The sequence below is a fragment of the Tamandua tetradactyla genome, chromosome 3 (assembly GCF_023851605.1).
Source record: "Tamandua tetradactyla isolate mTamTet1 chromosome 3, mTamTet1.pri, whole genome shotgun sequence".
NCBI lineage: Eukaryota > Metazoa > Chordata > Mammalia > Pilosa > Myrmecophagidae > Tamandua > Tamandua tetradactyla.
The window spans coordinates 13,455,876-13,475,043 of record NC_135329.1 but is presented as its reverse complement, the minus strand read 5'-3'; the positions used below and the strand labels follow the sequence as shown (position 1 = coordinate 13,475,043).

Genomic DNA, 19,168 nt, shown 5'->3' with positions numbered 1-19,168 from the left:
GCAGCAAGTGCACCCAGGAAGTCACCTGTGGTGGAGAGCAGCGATTCACATAACTTGACCTGGGCCACATGTGCCTCTACTGCAAATCTTACTAATTTCTACTCCATCTGGAGAGGAGATAGATGGGCAAACAAATGCAGCATGCTGTTTCAGAAGAGATATTCCAGGATACAAATGATGGATGGCTGAGATGGGAAATGCCAATGTGAGATGACCGAGGGAAGTAAGCTGGATGAACTGTTTGCTAAAGATGCATAGGAGGGCAGAATGCTTCAGGGGAGCATCCTTAACAATAGTCCTCATTAATAAAAATGGCACTGTCTATATCAAATCAGCCTTATGAGAATCATGAGACATCAAGATGGAAGGGGCTTTAGACATTGGATTCGAGGCCAATACCCTCACTGTACCAGGGAGCAGTAGAGGTCAGGGAGGTAAAGGACCCACCAGAATACACAGAATACAGAAGAAGATGACCCAATCACAGTGCCAGAGGGCTGATGGCAGGACTAAGACTTGAACCAGCTCTCTTGATTCCCAGTACAGTGCTTTCGTACCCAAACCACTGGTAGCCATCCATGGTTTGGTAGCGATACACAGGTGTTCAGTGGCGGGTCCTCCAGCCCTCCAAGAAAGAGGCTTTCCACACGTGGGGATCTTTGAAAACCACCAACGCCAAGGGCCCTACCTCCACAGAGATTGATTTCATTGGTCCAGGTGGGGCCTGAACATCAACCGTATTTCTAACTCCCCCTGTGGCCCCTATGGGCAGTAAAAGTTGAGAACTTCTGTGCTGGAGGATAATCTAACCTGAGTCATGGGAGAGAAACTCCATTTGGGATCATCTGAATTTACTGGCTTTCATTTGTGGTTTACTCTGGTTACCTTAGGTAAACCACCAAGAAAGTAACTGGCTGCATTTTGTAGTGCCTTACTGTTTAAGAAGCATTTCTCTGTGCATTTTTTAGTCTCTTGAATCCATAGTCTTCTGATTAATCAGTAGGAATAATAGTACCTAAGCTGCCAATTTTGTATGAGGTTCAAACATGGAAGGGTTAGGATGCATGTTGAAATATATTAGAATGCCACACAAAGGTAAGGGATGATGATAATTTACTAGGCCGAGTGTCTTACCTTGTTGGTCAGAGAAAAACAGTTGTTTCCAAGGCTAATGAGTAAATTCCCCTAGAGAAAACCCTTACTAAAAAAGAAGTGCCAACACGCCCCCATAGTGACCTGGGTATTATCTTTCTGTGGTTTGGATATCTGTGGGTTTTGATTGTGTTACCAGGAATCATAGGCACCCATGGACAAAAAGCATCAGGAAGTGTCCCCTGGGCCCTTGGACTGGCTCTTCATGGCCAAGGCCCTGCCACTGGCTTGGGGCCCTGGATGTGGCCTGTGACCTTCCAGGGCCTCAGGTGGCCCTACTCTGTGAGGCAGAGCCATTGTGTCACAGCCACAGAGACAATGCTCTTCAGAAAACTCAGGCCCTTGATTAAAGCCATTCACCAAAGGTGCTTTCCCCTTTGGAATTTATGGGCCCCATAAAAAAAGACATTGAGAAGACAGAGCGGTTGTTTTTGTTTGCACCTCATTAGTTTTGAGTTTGGGCTGGTGGTGGGGGTCAGAGTAACAGGCATCCATCTACTTGTATCTCTCATAAGCATAAAGTTTCCTGTACAATAGAGGAGCCTGTGCCAGGGAGACCGGAAGTCTCCCAGGGGAAGGAGATGGGGAGGAGTAGGTAGCAGCAGGGCTGATGGGGAGGGTTTCTTTGGAATGCTGCTCTGCTTTAGGTCCTGGGGTTACTGCCTGGGGAGTCCAGGGTGTGAAAGCAGCGCTGCCATCCCACTTCCGGACCAGCAGGACCTTTGTTGGGGTTTGCAGGTGAACAGCAGGAGACCAACTGCCTGCCCTCCTGTACCTACCATCACCACTCCTGAGGTCTCCCTTCATCTGTGTGACCCCCACAGGCAGAACCTGTATGAAGAATAGAGAACAAGGTGTCAAGAAATGTAAATTTCCACCAATCCCTCAGCGAGCCCTGGATCCACTCAGCTTTTCATATCCTCAATTATAAAATGGGCAAAATAATAACTTTCACAGCTATTCCACAGGATCAGGTAAATTCCAAAATATCTCATGGGGGTGGGGAATATTAGAAGGGAATTCTATGTACAAGATATGTTGTTGAGTCATGAGAATAAAACTTGATAACTCCCTTCAAATCACTTAAAAGTCTGATGAGGCAAACAAGTATAGAAACACCTAAAAATAGCATAGGGCAGAATGTTTGCCATTTTAAATATAAGGAAAAGAAATATGCCAGAGAGGCCCAAATGAAAGGGCAATTCATGGACGGGGAGAAAGGGAGAGCCCATGAAAATGTCACAGGTGAGATGGGGAGATACAGATCCTGAGCCCCAAAGCTGAAGGATGAGAACATTGTGGAAGGTGTTCCCAGACCAGAGGGGCACCGAGCAAAGACTAAAGGGTGACCGCACATTGCTTTCCCCTCCCCGGTGGCGAGAGCTCTCTCAGTGTGAAAGGAAAACAAGGCATCACCAAGGAAAATGTGGATAGGTTTGGAATACATACATATTCAAAACTCCTCTACATCAAGATACAGTATAAACAGTTTGAAAATACGCATCGAATATACAAAAAATAGGAAAACATAAAATAGTAAAGTTTCGACTTCCGGAGAAGATGGCGGCTTAGTAAGATGCGCGGGTCTTAGTTCCTCCTCCAGAACAGCAACTAAAGAAACAGAAACAATACGAAACAGCTCCCGGAGCCACGACAGAGACCAAAAAGACAGCGTACCCCATTCTGGAACAGCTGAATGGACAGGGAGAATCCACTGAGGTGAGATACCCGAGGGGCGCGCGTTTTCCCGGCCAGGGCGGCTGGCGACTGGGGTCCCCTCCACGCACGTGGCTCCCTGTTCTGACTGGGAACGTTGGATAGTGGGGCCCTCCCGCCACGCTTGGCGTCTCGGGCCAGCTGGGCAATTTGGACCGGCACTCCCCCAAGCCACGGTGGCCGGCAACCCCCCCTCCACACGCGGTTTCCCGGGCCGACTGCGAGATTCGGATTGGCAAGTTAAAGGAGCCACAGCATCTTTTAATGGTGGGACCCGCAGACAGACAAGCGCCACGAGCGCCACCTACTGGGCAGGAAAAGAAAAACAGAGCCCAGAGATTTCACAGAAAAACCTTTCAACCAGCCGGGTCCCACACCCAGGGAAATCTGATCAAATGCCCAGACACCAGCAGAAAATAATGGATGACGCTCGGAAAATTGAAGATATGGCCCAGTCAAAGGAACAATCCAATACTTCAAATGAAATACAGGAGCTGAGACAACTAATGCTGAATATACGAACAGAAATGGAAAAACTCTTCAAAAACCAAATCAATAAATTGAGGGAAGACATGAAGAAGACATGGGCTGAACAAAAAGAAGAAATAAAAAATCTGAAAAAACAAATCGCAGAACTTATGGGAGTGAAGGACAAAGAAGAAAAAATGGAAAAAACAATGGATACCTACAATGGTAGATCTAAAGAGACAGAAGCTACAATTAGTGAACTGGAGGATAGAACATCTGAATTCCAAAAAGAAACAGAAACTATAGGGAAAAGAATGGAAAAACTTGAGCAGGGGATCAGGGAACTGAATGACAATATGAAGCGCACAAATATACGTGTTGTGGGTGTCCCAGAAGGAGAAGAGAAGGGAAAAGGAGGAGAAAAACTAATGGAAGAAATTATCACTGAAAATTTCCCAACTCTTATGAAAGGCCTAAATTTACAGATCCAAGAAGTGCAGCGCACCCCAAAGAGAATAGACCCAAATAGGCGTTCTCCAAGACACTTACTAGTTAGAATGTCAGAGGTCAAAGAGAAAGAGAGGATCTTGAAAGCAGCAAGAGAAAAACAATGTCACATACAAGGGAAACCCAATAAGACTATGTGTAGATTTCTCAGCAGAAACCATGGAAGCTAGAAGACAGTGGGATGATATATTTAAATTTCTAAAAGAGAAAAACTGCCAACCAAGACTTCTATATCCAGCAAAATTGTCCTTCAAAAATGAAGGAGAAATTAAAACATTTATAGACAAAAAGTCACTGAGAGAATTTGTGACCAAGAGACCAGCTCTGCAAGAAATACTAAAGGGAGCACTAGAGTCAGATACGAAAAGACAGAAGAGAGAGGTATGGAGTAAAGTGTAGAAAGAAGGAAAATCAGATATGATATATATAATACAAAAGCCAAAATGGTGGAGGAAAATATTATCCAAACAGTAATAACACTAAAAGGTAATGGGCTGAATTTCCCAATCAAAAGACATAGACTGGCAGAATGGATTACGACCCAGCAATACCACTGCTAGGTATCTACTCAAAGGACTTAAGGGCAAAAACACAGACGGACATTTGCACACCAGTGTTTATAACAGCATTATCTGCAATTGCAAAGAGATGGAAACAGCCAAAATGTCCATCAACAGACGAGTGGCTAAACAAACTGTGGCGTATACCTACGATGGAATATTATGCAGCTTTAAGACAGACTAAACTTATGAAGCATGTAATAACATGGATGGACCTAGAGAACATTAAGCTGAGTGAGTCTAGCCAAAAACTAAAGGACAAATACTGTATGGTCCCACTGATGTGAACCGACATTCGAGAATCAGCTTGGAATATATCACTGGTAACAGAGACCAGCAGGAGTTAGAAACAGGGTAAGATAATGGGTAATTGGAGCTGAAGGGATACAGACTGTGCAACAGGACTAGATACAAAAACTCAAAAATGGACAGCACAATAATACCTAAGTGTAATGTAACTATGTTGGAACACTGAATGAAGCTGCACCTGAAATATAGTTTTTTGTTTGTTTGTTTGTTTGTTTGTATCTTTTGTTTTTGTTTTTTTCTTTTTCCTTTTTTATATATATATTTTTATTAGTATTATTATTATAATTCTCTTCTCTATATTAATATTCTGTATCTTTTTCTGCTGTTTTGCTAGTTCTTTTCCTAAATCGATGCAAATGTACTAAGAAATGATGATCATACATCTATGTGATGATACTAAGAATTACTGAGTGCATTTGTAGAATGGAATGATTTCTAAATGTTGTGTTAATTTCTTTTCTTTTTTTTGATTAATAAAAAAAAATTAAAAAAAAAATAGTAAAGTTTCATATCTGTAGTGGGTTAAATTGTATCCCCCAAAAAGATATGCTGCCATTCTAACCTCCAGTGCCTGTGAATGGGACCTTTGCACACATAATCCAGTTACGACGAGGTCATACCCAGCCCTAAATCCAGCGAGTGGTGTCCTTATAAGGAGGAAATACACACGAGGAAGGAGCCGATGTGAAGATGGAGGCAGAGGAGGGGTGAGGCAGCCATCAGCCAGGGAGTGCCAGGGACTGTTGGTCACCACCAGAAGCCGGCAGATGCCAGAAAGGCTTCTTCCCTGGACCTTCCGAGGGAGCATGGCCCCGCCAGCACCTTGGTGTTGGGCATCCAGCCTCCGGGACTGTGGGATAATACATTTCTGTTGTTGTAAGCCACCCAGCTTGTGGTAATTTGTTATAGCAGCCCTAGAAAATTAATCCGACATCCTTATTGATTATCTTATTCAGTTCAATATGGAAGCATGAAGAACCCAACAGATAAATTGGCAAAAGTAAGTAGGCAATCCCCTAAAAGCCATAGTAAAAAAGGGGGGGAGGAGGGATGTGGGAAAAAATATTCAGCATCACTAACTAGCAAAGAAATAGAAAATAAAACAGCAGGGAGATACCTTCAGTTAAAAATATATATATGATAATCCTCAGGGCTAGGATGTGGTAAGAGGAGGGTGCATGTATGAACACAGCTGGTGAGAGTGTAAATTGGATTAACTTCTAAACGCGATTTGGCAATATGCATTAAGAGCCTTTAAAATGTTTTTAGCCTTTGATGCAACAGTTCTACTTCTGGGAATCTATCCTATGAAAACAATTTGAAATGCAGGCAAAGGTTGCTCAAAGACGGTCTTCAAAGTAGTATTATACATGGCCTTAAAGCTTTAAGAAAATGTTTAAATAATTGATGGCAGAGATACAGTATTGTAGCCATTAGAAAGCATTCTTATGGGGAATTTTTTAAGCTCTTGGAAAAGCTTCTACTATGACCTTAATTATTTGAAGGCGGGATGCAAATTCTTATATGCATACACATTTTGAGAGCATGGGGGAAAAACAAGAGAGAAGTATACAAAGATGTTAAAAATTGTGACCTCTGCATAGTGGGATTCTGAATGTTATTTTTGTTTCTTTTTACTCTGGTTTCAAACTTTCAAATATAGGCATACATTTTTAGAAGGAAGGAAAATAAAGGAAACTGTGAGACGTATTTGGGGAACGACAATTGGTGTGTGGAACACACATGTGCTCAGGAAGAAGCACAATCAGGGGAACGAGATGTGCTCTCAGGGTATGAATCAAACACTGCAAACCTTACATTTATTCCACGGATGGGGAAGGATGCTACAGGTTCTGCTTTTGCTTCTGTTTTCTTTGCTAGGTCTGGGAACAACGATAAGGTGTTCCTAACTGCATTTAATGATCCCATTTGATAAAGCATTTTTAGAAACCTGTTTTGAAGACTAAATATCATGCTGTGAATGCAAAGGAAAAAATTTCTTATTATCCTGGATTCCTCTGCCCTGAAAGAAGGACAGGGAAGAGAGGCCACCGTGAGGGAAGGTTCCAGGGCTGAGCTGACCACAGGGGTGGTCCCCGGCTGGAGGGCCTCTGCCTCCCCAGCACCTCTGCTCTCCCTGCTTCCCCACCTTAAGTCGAGCTCGTGGTGCCACCCTGTCCTGGTGCACTAAGGCTCAGCACGGAGGCAGCTCCCGTCCCTGGTGCTGTGTGCACCGTCCCCACGCCTTTGGTCCCCGGATCAGGTCCACGGCCACCCCTGGCAGCACCTCCACGGTTGGTTCTTCACGGAGGCTGCGTTTCCTCCCGCTCTGCCCGGGGAAGGCAGCCCCTTCACACGGTGCAGGAGCAGCCTGCTGGGAGAAGCAGGGGGAGGACAGCTGGGCGAAGCATGTAACCGCCCAGCTTCCAAGAGGACATGCCTGCCCGTGGAGAATTGAAGCCCAGAGTTAAAGCTAGAGAATGATTGTGACATTTGACCTTTCAAAATGAGCAGAGTGTCCCTTTTTTGTCATTCTCTTTATATTTTGACCCCGTGTGTTTGTTCTGAGAGTGTCTGGAACTGGAACGGGGCGGGGGGGGGGGGGGGCCTGTTTTGTTCATTTCTCCGCACTCGAATCTATAATGGGCTTGGGTTGAGTGTTGTTTTAGGCTGTTTGGAGACACAGGGGCAGGCGGGGGTGGCATTTTTTTTCCCTCTGTGTGGAAGAAGGGAGTGGAAAATGACTACTAGGCAGGGAACCACGAAGATCTGGCCACAAAAACAAGTGAAAGAACTAAAAAACAAAACAAGTGAAAGAACGAAGAAGTTGATCCAAAGCACCCCTGGGTTTCAGCTGGCCAAGGAATCACTGACTTGGTGATGACTTCAGTGAGAGTCTGGTGGGGATGGTAACTTAGTCCGCTCTCTGTGTGTGGACCCTCCGAGGGGTCAGCCCTGGCTGGGGCTGGGGAACTTGTCAAGGCTCACACGGCCTGATGGAGCAAATGGGAAAATAAACCCATGTTCTTGAGCCAGCCTGCCCAGAGCCAACGCCCAATACCAGTGGAGCACTAAGAGTGGGGAGGACGGAGTGACATTCATCACAGGTGGTGTCTTGAGCTGGACCTGGGTGAGCTGGGGTGAGCTCATCATGTGGCCAGTGTTGGTGGGGAAAGGCTAAGGGAGGCAAGGCCAGAAAGTGCCCCAGGGCCCAGATCATGGAAGACCTAGAAGAAAAGGTTAATAATCTCTGTCAGATTCCCCCACAGCTGAGCCTGTGTTTCCCAAGCCCAGAATTTACAGCGAACTTAAGACTGGCTGATGACCCCACATGTCCCTCTGTGCTCATCTGCAAACTCGAGTCTTATCTGTACTAGCCAGGAGGAGCGAGCATAAGGCCACCTCAAGTGTTTGCCTTCCATGAGACCAAGAGTGCCACACTGCAATCGGACAGACTGGGTCTGGATCCCATTATCAGCTGTGCAACCTTTGACAAGTCACTTAACTTCTCTAACCTCAATTTCCCCACTTAAGAAATGGACTTGCCTATCTTCTCACTAGAACCTCTGTCCTAAAGTAGCAGAGGAGTTCTCAGAAAAAGCAGTCTGGACTTGATTTTGATTTCAGAGCTATTAGAAATGGTTCCATGAATCAGAAAAGTCTGGAATTTTAGACATGAAAGTTCTAGCCTGGAGAGCCCCACATCACAGTCAGGATAGGGGGGTCTGGTCCCAACTTGGGGAGTCTGATTCTACAGCCAGGATTGGAGCAGCCCTCCCCTTCTGTGAGGCTCAGAGAGGCCAAGTGGGACTCCTGGTTCTTCCTCTCCACCACCCAGCTGAACATGGAGTGGGTGGGTCGGAAGTGGGGAGGCTGATGAGGCACTAGCTCCACAGGGATGGAGCTAGGAAAGAAGGCAGACTGCAAGGCAGCATTCTTTGGGTGGTGGGGTTAGTGACCCAGGTGGGCCCTGCCTGCACTTCTCCGCTGGAGCCAGATGCCCCCCATCCTGCACCAGCCAAGAGTTGGGTGGCAGAAGATGTGGTCAGAAGCCACAGCCTGGCCCTCACTAGGGGGTCCCCACACATGGTCACCCATTCAGTAGGGTAGGCCAGGTCAGCCCTTTCTTCCTGCAGGGTGGCTCTCTGGGGTCTGTAGCGACACAAGTGTCATGGGTGAATTAATTATCATAACACTTGTTCTTGATGCAAGAAACTAATTACTGCTAATAGGTTCCACATGAAGTGTGCCAAATTGCCCCATCTCCCTTCCCCCATTGGATAATGTGATTTGAGAATTTCAGAATTGGAATGGGCCTTAGAGATATAGTCAAAACCCCTCCCTTTACAGAAAAGAGTCTTGGGAGGGGGGGCAGCAGGGGAAGGGGTGTGGTTGGCATCGCACGGCCAGTCATGGGGGAGCCAGGTCCAGGATCCAGGGCCTCGGCTTTACCATGGAACTCTCTACCTTCCACAGCAGTAAGGTCTGCATGTTCATAGAATCCTTTCAACAATCACTCCAGTGGTGGAATCTGGGGTCCAGAACATGGGTGATACAATGAACCTGGTATGCCCCTTGGGACCCCTAAATTCTACCTTGAGGGTAGAGCTGCCTGAGTGCAGATGAGACCCCACCTAGAGGGGAGTCCACCCGGCATGCTGAAGCCATGGGCGTGAGAACTCCAGAGTGTTCAGTGAAGGTGGATCACCCCTCCTGCCACTCTGCTATTCCCCAATGCTGGAAAGAGGGTGAGGGTGAGTGTTAAGGGCTCTGACTTCCACTCAGCCTCCTGGTGTGGGCCCAGAAATGTGGTCAGATTGAGATGGGATATCTCCGCCAGGCTTTGGGATGTGAAGGACCATGGAGAATGATACTCTCCCTGAACCTTCCCATGGAAAGCCATGCCCAGGCCGCCCACACTGACCAGGGGTGTGTGTCTCTCTCTGTTCTCTAGGAACATCCGTGGGCTCCAAGATGGCCTTGCAAAGTTCCTTCACTTGCTGGAATGGGACGGTCCTCCAGCTCGGCCAGGCCTGTGATTTCCACCAGGACTGCACCCAGGGAGAAGACGAGGGCCAGCTATGCAGTGAGTAGATGGTGGCGGGGGGGGGGGGGGGGGGTTGCCTCCACCCCAGCCCATGCCCACCTGTCTCTCCTGTGAGCTTGGACAACCTCTTGACCTCCAGTGTCAGTTGTATCTCCTCTCAGGTAGCAACTTCCAAAAGCCACATGGCCTAGTTTCGTGATCTAGAAATAGCACACTCCTCCATGGTCCATGGCTATGTAAGTGAAATACAGGTTATTCTCTCAACTGCTTCATGTGCAGGATAACCCCAACTCTGTAACATGACATGAGAAGGCCTCTATGCCCAGACTTCACCCACTTTCAAGCCTTTCACACAACCCTGCCCCCACCAATTCCTCAGTCTTCACGCATCCCAGCTCCAGCCATACCCATTTCTCTGCTTTCTCAGGCCTTTGTGGCTTTGCTCATGAGGCCTCCATTGCCCGAAATATCCTTTCCCTCTTCAAGTCACATCTACCCCGTTAGGACTCACTTCAATAGTCAGTTCTTCTTGTCTGCCTTCTCTGACCACCCCCAACAAGTAAAGTTGGTTCTTCTTCCTTCAGACCTGCTACCCCCAACTCAATATGTACATCTGTCATAACATCACTAAGTTTTATTAACAGCTCTATTGAAATGCAGTTCTCATACTATACAAGTCACCCTTTTAAAGTGTATAGTTCAGTGTTTTTTAGTATATTCACAGGGTTGTACAACCATCAACAAAATCTAATGTTAGAACATTTTTATCACCGCCAAAAGAAATACCACACCCATTAGCAGTCATTCCCCATTTCCCTCCAACACCCACAACCCATCCCATAGCAAACACTAATCTACTTTCTTTATAGAGTTATCTATTTTGGATATTTCATATAAATGGAATCATACAACATGTGGTCTTTGGTGACGGACTTCTTTCCCTTAGCATAATGTTTCCAAGGTTCACCCACCTTGTAGCAAGTATCAGAACCTCATTCATTTTTATTGCCAAATAATATTTCGTTATATGGCTATCCCACATTTCTTCTATCCATTCATTAGCTGATAGGTATTCAAATTGTTTCCACTTTTTGGCCATTATGAGTTATGTTGTTGACAACATTCATAGACAAGTTTTTTGATGGACCTATGTTTTCGTTTCTCTTGAGTAGCTACCTACGGGTGGAATTACAGTCATGTGGTAATTCTATTTAACCATTTGACTGTTTTCCAAACTACCAAACTGTTTTCCGAAGTGCTGTGACATTTTACATTCTCACCAGCAGTATATGAGGCTTCCAGTTTCTCTACATGCTCGTCAACACTTGTTATTATGTCTTTTTTATTTTTTTGTTTTAGCCATCCTAGTTGGTATCATCCATTATATTTTATGGAGGTTGTTCCCATGTCTGTCTCCTCTGTGGGCAGATTATTAGCTAGTTACCTTTCTCATACCAGTGTCTCTCAGGATTCCTGGCACAGTGTTTGGTGTTTACTGACTCTTTGCTGATTTAAATGAATGACTAAATTGAGAAACTTGGACTCCGTAGAAGAAAATGAATTGCCTGTAGCTGCATTCATAGTTAGGAGCAGAGTTGGACTCCCAGTCCAGTACACACACCTCTCAAACTCAATGGTCTCAGCAGCTGCCTGGCTAGGAGTAATCACTTCAGAGTTCCTAACGTTTTCCCCAGGGAAAACACAAACACTTGCAGAATACCTCGAAGAGAAGATGAACTAGAAAATGTCCTGGAACACAGCTGAATAATGCAGCCCCTGCCCTCAAAGAGCTGAAAATCTAATGCAGGAGGAGTGAGTGACACAGCTGAGCCTCGGTTGGAAAAGGATGTGGCAGAGGTGGGCCTGGGGTGTTGGGGGCATAGCTGCAGTAGCCTTGCTCGTACAAGGACCTGAGATGCTATTGACCTGAACAGAATTTTTGCAAAATACCTTTTAAAAAGTTAACAGCATCCGCCAGGTCATCTGGACCCCTCTGGGGAAAAGGGGTTTTATGTATTCCCTTTTCAATGAAACAGTAAAATGCATTTTTTCAATTTTGAAAATTTGACTTTTATACAAAACTTCCAAGTGCAGCTTTCCAATTATAATACAATTGTCATGTGTGTGTTTAGATAAAGCTCCCCAGAAAGAGCTGCAGGGAAGCACATCACTCCTCCAGCACTACTTTCTTCCTTGCCTTGTCACAACCCACTTGCGCCAGTGAAAGCCTGGCCCATCCACCCTGCCCCAGGCAGGGCCTGCATGGATGTCTCTCTAGTTACTTATCTCTGCAATATTTTCAGCAGTGTGCCTGCACTGTGTGGTTTCACTTTTGCCTTTTAAAAGCTTCTTGGGACCCACCTCCCAACTGCGACACAGGTCAGGCAATCCACTGCCCTGATTTACAATTGAGCAAATGAAAGCAAAGAGGAGGTAATTGATTTGTTCAGGGTCACACAGCATGTCAAAAACAGAACCGTGATTAGAGTACTGAGCCCATGGGATCCAGCCCATTACTCTGGGCTTTGGGCATTTCCCTACCTTTCCAGAGCTTGCCATTAGCAGGATTCCAGGGCCAGCTCCAAGCTCAAGGGCAGACAGCTTCAGTACCGAGAGCAGACACCTGGGGTCCGGAGGTCTTTTCAGTCACACTTGAAAAGCTGCTCTGACCAGCTGTTAGAATATAGCTCTACCCTGGAGAACACCCCACCAAGTTCTTTGCTACAGAAATTGGTTGCCAGGAGGGAAGGTTCAATTCCCAGAGGGGGCTGGGGAGGGGGGCTGTTCTGATCTTTTTTCTCTCTAATCTTGGCAGAACTCTTAGCAAATACCCTTTCCTTATTCACATGCCCTAGTCTTTCTGGCATTTTTTGCTGTTTTCCCTATCACATTGATGCTGGTTCTGGAAATCATCCCCATTAAGCTAGCAATGATAGCCAACAGTCACTGAGCATTGAAAGTATACTTGGAACTGCTCTAAATATTTTTCATATATTGACTTATTGCATCCTCACGGTAGAACGGCTGGTGCTGTTATACCCATCTTATAGTTGAGGAACCTAAAGCTCAGGGATCGAACTGTTAACCAATGGCTGAGCAGTGATTCAGGCTCAGTCTGACTCCAAAGTCCACACTCAACCACTGCAAGCCAGATTCATTTGTTTTATGAGTTTCCAGAGTTTGGTCGTGTTAAACATAAAACCTGGCTGTGTATCCACCCAGGAAGATGGGCCAGGAAAAGTCAGGGGCAAGCCAGGGCTCTGCCACCACCTTTCTTGGGGGCCTCTGGTCATCTTCCTCTATGCTCTCTGGGGCTCAGTTTCCCCATCTGTAATATGAGTCAGAACATGGCACCTGCCCAGGTGCTGATGTTCATGAAACATACAGGACAATGCCCTTGATCACACCTGGTTCTTCCTAGATGGTCTGGAACCTGGTAGAACATTTTCTCTGGGCAGGTGGTTACCCTAAGCTCTGTTGACACCATAAGAGTCACTAATCTTAGACCAATTATTTGAAGCCAAAGAGTAGGTTGCATCCCACCAACTCATCCCCGAGAGGACCTGGCCTCACCTCCCCACACCTTCCCCAGAGGGAATTCCCCACACACTCTGGGGCTGCATTCAGATTATCAGACTCAACCCGGACTCAGAGTTATGGATCTCTTTTTTTTTTTTTTAAGTCCCTAACAAATCTAGAAGTTGACCAGGATGAGTAGAGGGCCAGAGTTATAGGCCACATTGTCCTTGCCTTCCTCCATCCAAGCGTGACACTCATCTGTCCATTCATAACCCCCCCCTCCAAACCCACACTCTACACACTAGCCTCCATCCCCTCTATAGCATGCCAATTAAATGCCAAACCAAGGGAGGCTTCCCAGGATGCTGTAACCCATCAAAGTGTGTCTTCTAGATTCTTTGTTATGTCCTGAGCAATGACCTCAAGGGCATGTGGCTTCCCAGAAAGGGCTCAGGTGTCCCCACTGCATTCCCTGGATGAGCCCTGACTCACTGGATAGCACAGACAGATCACTGCCCCTCCGGGAACTCCATAATCTTGTCCGTATAGTGGGGATTCCCTTCTTGCCAGGCGAAAACCATTTTTTCAAAGTTTATTCTTTTTTTATTATAAAATAAAGCATGCTTGTTGTGAAATATTTGGAAAACCTAGAAAAGTGCACAAGAGAAAATAACTATCACCCATAATCCTACCTTTCAGACATTCAGTGATAACCATTAAATGTTGATGTATTTCTTCTAGTGTTTTTCCTGTGACTCTATATTTTCAAGGAAATGTATAACACATATTTATCAAAAATGTTAACAGAGTTGTCACACAGGAAGGAAAATAAGTAGTGTCATTTGGCCTAGAGTTTATACTTGGCAGCTCCTGCCACTGCTGCTGAGGTCACATCTCTGTGACTCTACCAATTTGTCTCTCTTAGAGTAGAATCAGGTGTCATAATTGCCAAATGTTGCACGATTGATTGACCTCTACACAGCCCTATTTTGCCATCTAACCAATAAAAAAACTGGCTACCACCCAAGAATTGGGTTGGTTACAACAGTTCCTCAAAATATTAAGGTGCATGGAAATCACCTGGAGAAGTTGTTAACAATGCAACATCTTTAGTAGGTCTGAAGTGGGGCTGAGATTCTGCACTTCCAACGGTTTCATAGGTGATGGGGTACTGCTTGTCTTTGGACCACGCTTTGAATGTCAAGGGGTAGAGGATTGAACCCACTTCGGTTTCATTAAGCAAATAAAAATTGAGGCCTCATAATGTGCCAAGCACAGAGTAAGCTCGTGGGGATGAATGACAGGAGAGGGATGATCCTAGGATGAGAAGACACCATTAGACCTGTAAACCAACCTCTCACTCAGCATCAGCCTTTACCAGCTATTTCTTAAACCTGACCTAATCTATGAACAATTCTTTGGTCTGCCCCCAACTCCACCCCACCCTGCCATCCTCACCCCCACCACCTTCCACAGGGTAGCTTCTTGCTGAGCAAACCACCCTGATGTGCTTACAGTAGCGAAAATCCTCACAGCACAGCCTCCCTCCCTCTAAGGTTTTAATTGCCACATAAATTACTGGCTGACCTGTTTAGCTATTTTGCCTGCCTCCTCTTCCATTATTCAACCAGCCAAAAAGAAATAGGGCGTCTGATCCCAGCTTACCCTGAGTCCTATGCCAAGCGCAAACAAGGATGGGCTTCCAGAAGGCAGAGAATGCCGACAGCTTCTGCCATTCCTGCCCTGGCGGAAGACATAGGCAGAGCTACCACCCTATAAGCCATTTCCTAATGAGAAAGAGACAGCTGAGGGACCTGTGTCTGCTGCCCTGACAGCATTGGCTGCCTCAGTCTCTATGCTGATGAGTTCCTCTGATCCAGGTGTGAACGATAATTAATATCCCACCACTTGACATTTCTGCAACTCTTTTGAAAGCGTTTCCACACTGTCCCATATTTTATCCTCACAACTGCCCTGAGAAATGAGTACTAATACTGCCCCATATTACAGATGAGAATCCTGAGGCTGTGAGGGATGAAGTGACTTCCCTAAGGTCACACAGCCAGGAAGTGGTGAGGTTAGGACTCGAGCCCAGGTGCTATTGGGGTCTCAATACCCATAAGTCAGGCTAAGTTCTTACCTCCACTTCCTAAAAGGGTGAGAAGGGAGTGATTGGCTCTCCCAACCCCAGCCTCCTGCTTCCTCCAGGAACCCATTGCCTGCTGGAGCCTTCCATCGGGCTCCTGGTTTAACACTCTGCTCGTGAAGGACACTTCACAGAAGGACACTTCCAGGCACCAGTTAGTTACTGCAAAAGGAAGTGGATGTGGGGTCCCTGGAGGGGGGAATAAAAAATAAAACAGAAAGATCTCCTTGCTTTTGGATTTTTAATCAGCGGAGCATGTGGGACTTGGGGGAGAGAATGATTTCTTCAGGGGGGTATAAATGGGAAGAGATGCTCAAAGTCAGTGACAGCCTGTTTTAATTTATAATTCTGCCTCTGTGTGAAATGCACAGAGAATCAGGGGGAAATGAGTAATAATTCACTAAGGTGCTATCACAGCCAGGAAGTGCTAGGGCCCTCTTTGTCAGCCTGCTGCTGCCAAGAAGGCAGAGAGAGATGAAGGACATGTACAGCGTTGGGTCTAATTGAGAAAGCACCTTTCCTCCAAAGCAGAAACAGAGCCCTGCTGCTCTTCCACAACTCCCTGGCTTGGCCTAGACTGCTGGGGTGCTATCAGAATAGCCTGTAATAGCCCAGTAACTCCTCAAAGCAAAGTAGGCCTCCTCTGGAGCCACTCAGAGTAAGAGAGAGACTGTGAGCTCTCTCTAAACCTCTTCTCCTTTCCTCCTCGCTCTGTGGCCAGCTGGGAGATATCTGGTCTCTAAAACTGATTGTGGCCTCTTAAATGGGACCTGAGATCAATCTGATATAGAGAAAAGTATCATGGAACCTGTGATGCTGAGCCTAAAGATGATATAAAGAGACCACAGTGCCTGGAGATTATTTGGTCAGGACAAGCTGGGTTAACCTGCAATAATAAAGAATCTGAAAATCTCAGTGCCAACTGTACCCTGTCCAGTGAGGACTGGGAGTGGGAAGGGCCTCTGCTCCACTGGATCGCTCAGGGCTCTGGGATGGTGGAGGCTCCACCATCCAGTAGCATCCTCAGGAACCAGTACTCTCCTTGCCTACTACGGTGGGGGAAGACAGAGGCTGAAGAACTACACAAGTGCTGTTCGTGGCCTCCATCCCGAAGAGAGGTACATAAATCCACTCATATTTCATTGCTCCAAACTATTCATGTGGCTCTACTGAACTGCAAGGGGGGTGGGCGATGAAGGGAAGCAAATGGAAAGTGTTGAGCCATGTGTCTCTGCAGACAGGGGTGATCTGAAGGCCCCAAGCCAACTCCCAGCCATCACTACCACCACCACACCACCATTTCTTGTCATCGTGTCGACCATTAGAAATGGATTCGTATGAGTCACACACTGGCCTCTCCTGGGGCTCATATTCATGGGAGATCAATATAAAGAACACAAGGGTTGGAAGCTAGAAGATCTGGTTCAAGTCCCAAATGGGTTATCTGCTAGCTGCATGACTGAGGTGACTTTGCTTAGTATTTCTGAGCCTCTGCTGTGGAGTTACTATTCTTTTTTTCTGAAGAGCAAATCAAATACAATAATCAATCTGAAAATAATTTACAGACAGTAAACCAGTATGTGTGCAAGTCAGGAATTGGAGGTTTCTTTTCATTATAACTAGTATCACTATACATCAAGGATTCTGACTGGGGGCAGGTGGGGGGGGGCTGTTCCCAATGAGGATAATTTGGTTATGCCCACTAATTTCACTGAATGTTGGCATATTTTGCCTTTGGCAGTCCCAGAAATGACTGTGCCCCTGTGCTCACCTGCAGGTAAACTCCCTGCTGGCTTTTACTGCAACTTCGAGGATGGCTTCTGTGGCTGGACCCAAGACACACGTTTGCCCCACACACCCCGGTGGCAGGTCAGGACCTTAAAGGATGGCTGGTTCCAGGACCACCAAGGTACAGCCCCTTTCTTCCTTTCCCACCAGTACCCATCCTGGTGCCCACCTGGACTGATGAGGCCCAGAGCCCCACTCCAGAGTAGCTGAGCCCTTACCCAACTTTGCAGGGCAAGCTCAGGCACCTGCGCAAAGCTTTCCCTGGTATGCTCAAATATAGTTCCCTCCTCAGACCTTCTTTGGCTTTAGAATGCTCCAATCTGGGGCCAAGGTAGATGTCACCTTTTGTTATTTGAAGGAAACAATCAGGACCCACCCACATGCACATGGTCTTTTCTCTACGCAGTCACAAGTCCCAAGCTCTGTGAATCTTCCTAAAGCCTAGTTGACAAGCTTTCTAAGATCTCAGGTCCATCCTGGTTATTCTGCTCTGTACCCACCTGAGTTTGTTACTTGGAAGTAATGCAATCACAGACTTTACCAAGAGATGAAGAGAGATAGAAATGAATGACTAAAGGCGTTCTGTGGGAAGCCTAAAAAGTTGTGTGCTCACACTGGCATCCAACTCCATAGTGCTGACCACCCACAAAATGCTCCACAATTCTTGGAGGTTTACAGATGCTCTTCACACACCACGTGGGGTTCAGGACTCCTGTTCTCCCAGGTTTGCAGGTAGATTGATGCTTAGATAACACAGGGAAGAGGATGCCCTGAGCCCAGAAGGTGGGAGAGGAGAGTGAATTTCACAGGGACTAATGGAGAGCAAATCACTGGTGTGACTGGAAATGGGGTGGGGTTGGGATTTCAGGCTGCTCCTGGGCTATAGTTGAATACTTGTAGCCTTGGGGTGGCAGAGACACTGTAGACAGGATTATGGTGCTGGGACAGCATGGGAAGTTTGGAAAGAAGACCTCTGTATGACCCGGGTTTTCTTGATGTTGACAAGTTAGCTCTCAGCCATCTTAGCCAAAACAAGTGTCCTCAAAGTACTTCCTGGGCTCAGTGGGACCCATGCCATCCATTAACGCTGCATTCCTCTTCTGGCACCCTTGGGTTCCTCACTTCACCGTGATGGCATATTCTTGACTTTTTCCATCTCTCCCCCAGGCCATGCCCTGTGGCTCAACACTGCCAATGTCCCCACTTCTGAAAGTGCCACGCTGACCAGCACCACGTTCCCCGCACCAATGAAGAACTCTCCATGCGAGGCAAGTCTCAGTTCCTCTGGTTCTTTGACTTCTCCTCCCTTCCCTCCCCTGGGTTACTTCAGATGACCCAAAAAAGATGAAGACAATAGCCTGGATGTTGGGGCTGGTTGTTCACTCGGAGGGAGGGCAGGACGGGGGGTCCCTGCCTGCCATAGTCTAGGCAGACAGCGTCCATCAGCGTGGTACAGCCCCATCTGCAGAGGATCTCCCCTTGAACACCTGTGCACCAGCAGCACCGCATTGATTGCAGGACTTGAATTTAAGCTTACCCAGAAAATATTTCCCAAGACCTGACAGGGGCTTGCAAAAGACGTTCTACAGAACGCCTTTTAAAAATAACAAGCTCTTATAATACATGTCGAACAAATATGATAAAACATCAAACATTTGCTTAAACGTCACTGACATCGATGGCATACAGTGATGAAAGCTACATACCTAAATGGTAGCTGTGGCTGTTACCTCATATGAGAACTGAGGGACAGATGCCACATTCCTCAGCATACAGTAATATTTTCCTGGTGTCAAAATATGTGCTTAGGCCCCAACATGGCAGAGTGGTTAAGCTTATGGATGGTAGAGTGAGACTGCCCGGGTCCAAAGCTATGTCCGTCCACTGACTAGTGGGCAGCTTGTTTGGGCACTTAATTAACCTCACCTGGAAAGTGGGGACAACAATTGCACCTAC

General features: G+C 46.5%; 1 protein-coding gene across 1 annotated transcript in view; it reads left to right on the top strand.

Moving 5' to 3' along the window:
- Positions 1-19,168, top strand: part of ALK (ALK receptor tyrosine kinase) — a 219,793-nt gene that overhangs the window by 73,517 nt on the left and 127,108 nt on the right. The window contains exons 3-5 of the mRNA XM_077151697.1: positions 9,667-9,798; positions 17,202-17,333; positions 18,380-18,480. Of these exons, the coding sequence (XP_077007812.1) occupies positions 9,667-9,798; positions 17,202-17,333; positions 18,380-18,480 (365 nt within the window). The remainder of the gene's footprint in view (positions 1-9,666; positions 9,799-17,201; positions 17,334-18,379; positions 18,481-19,168) is intronic.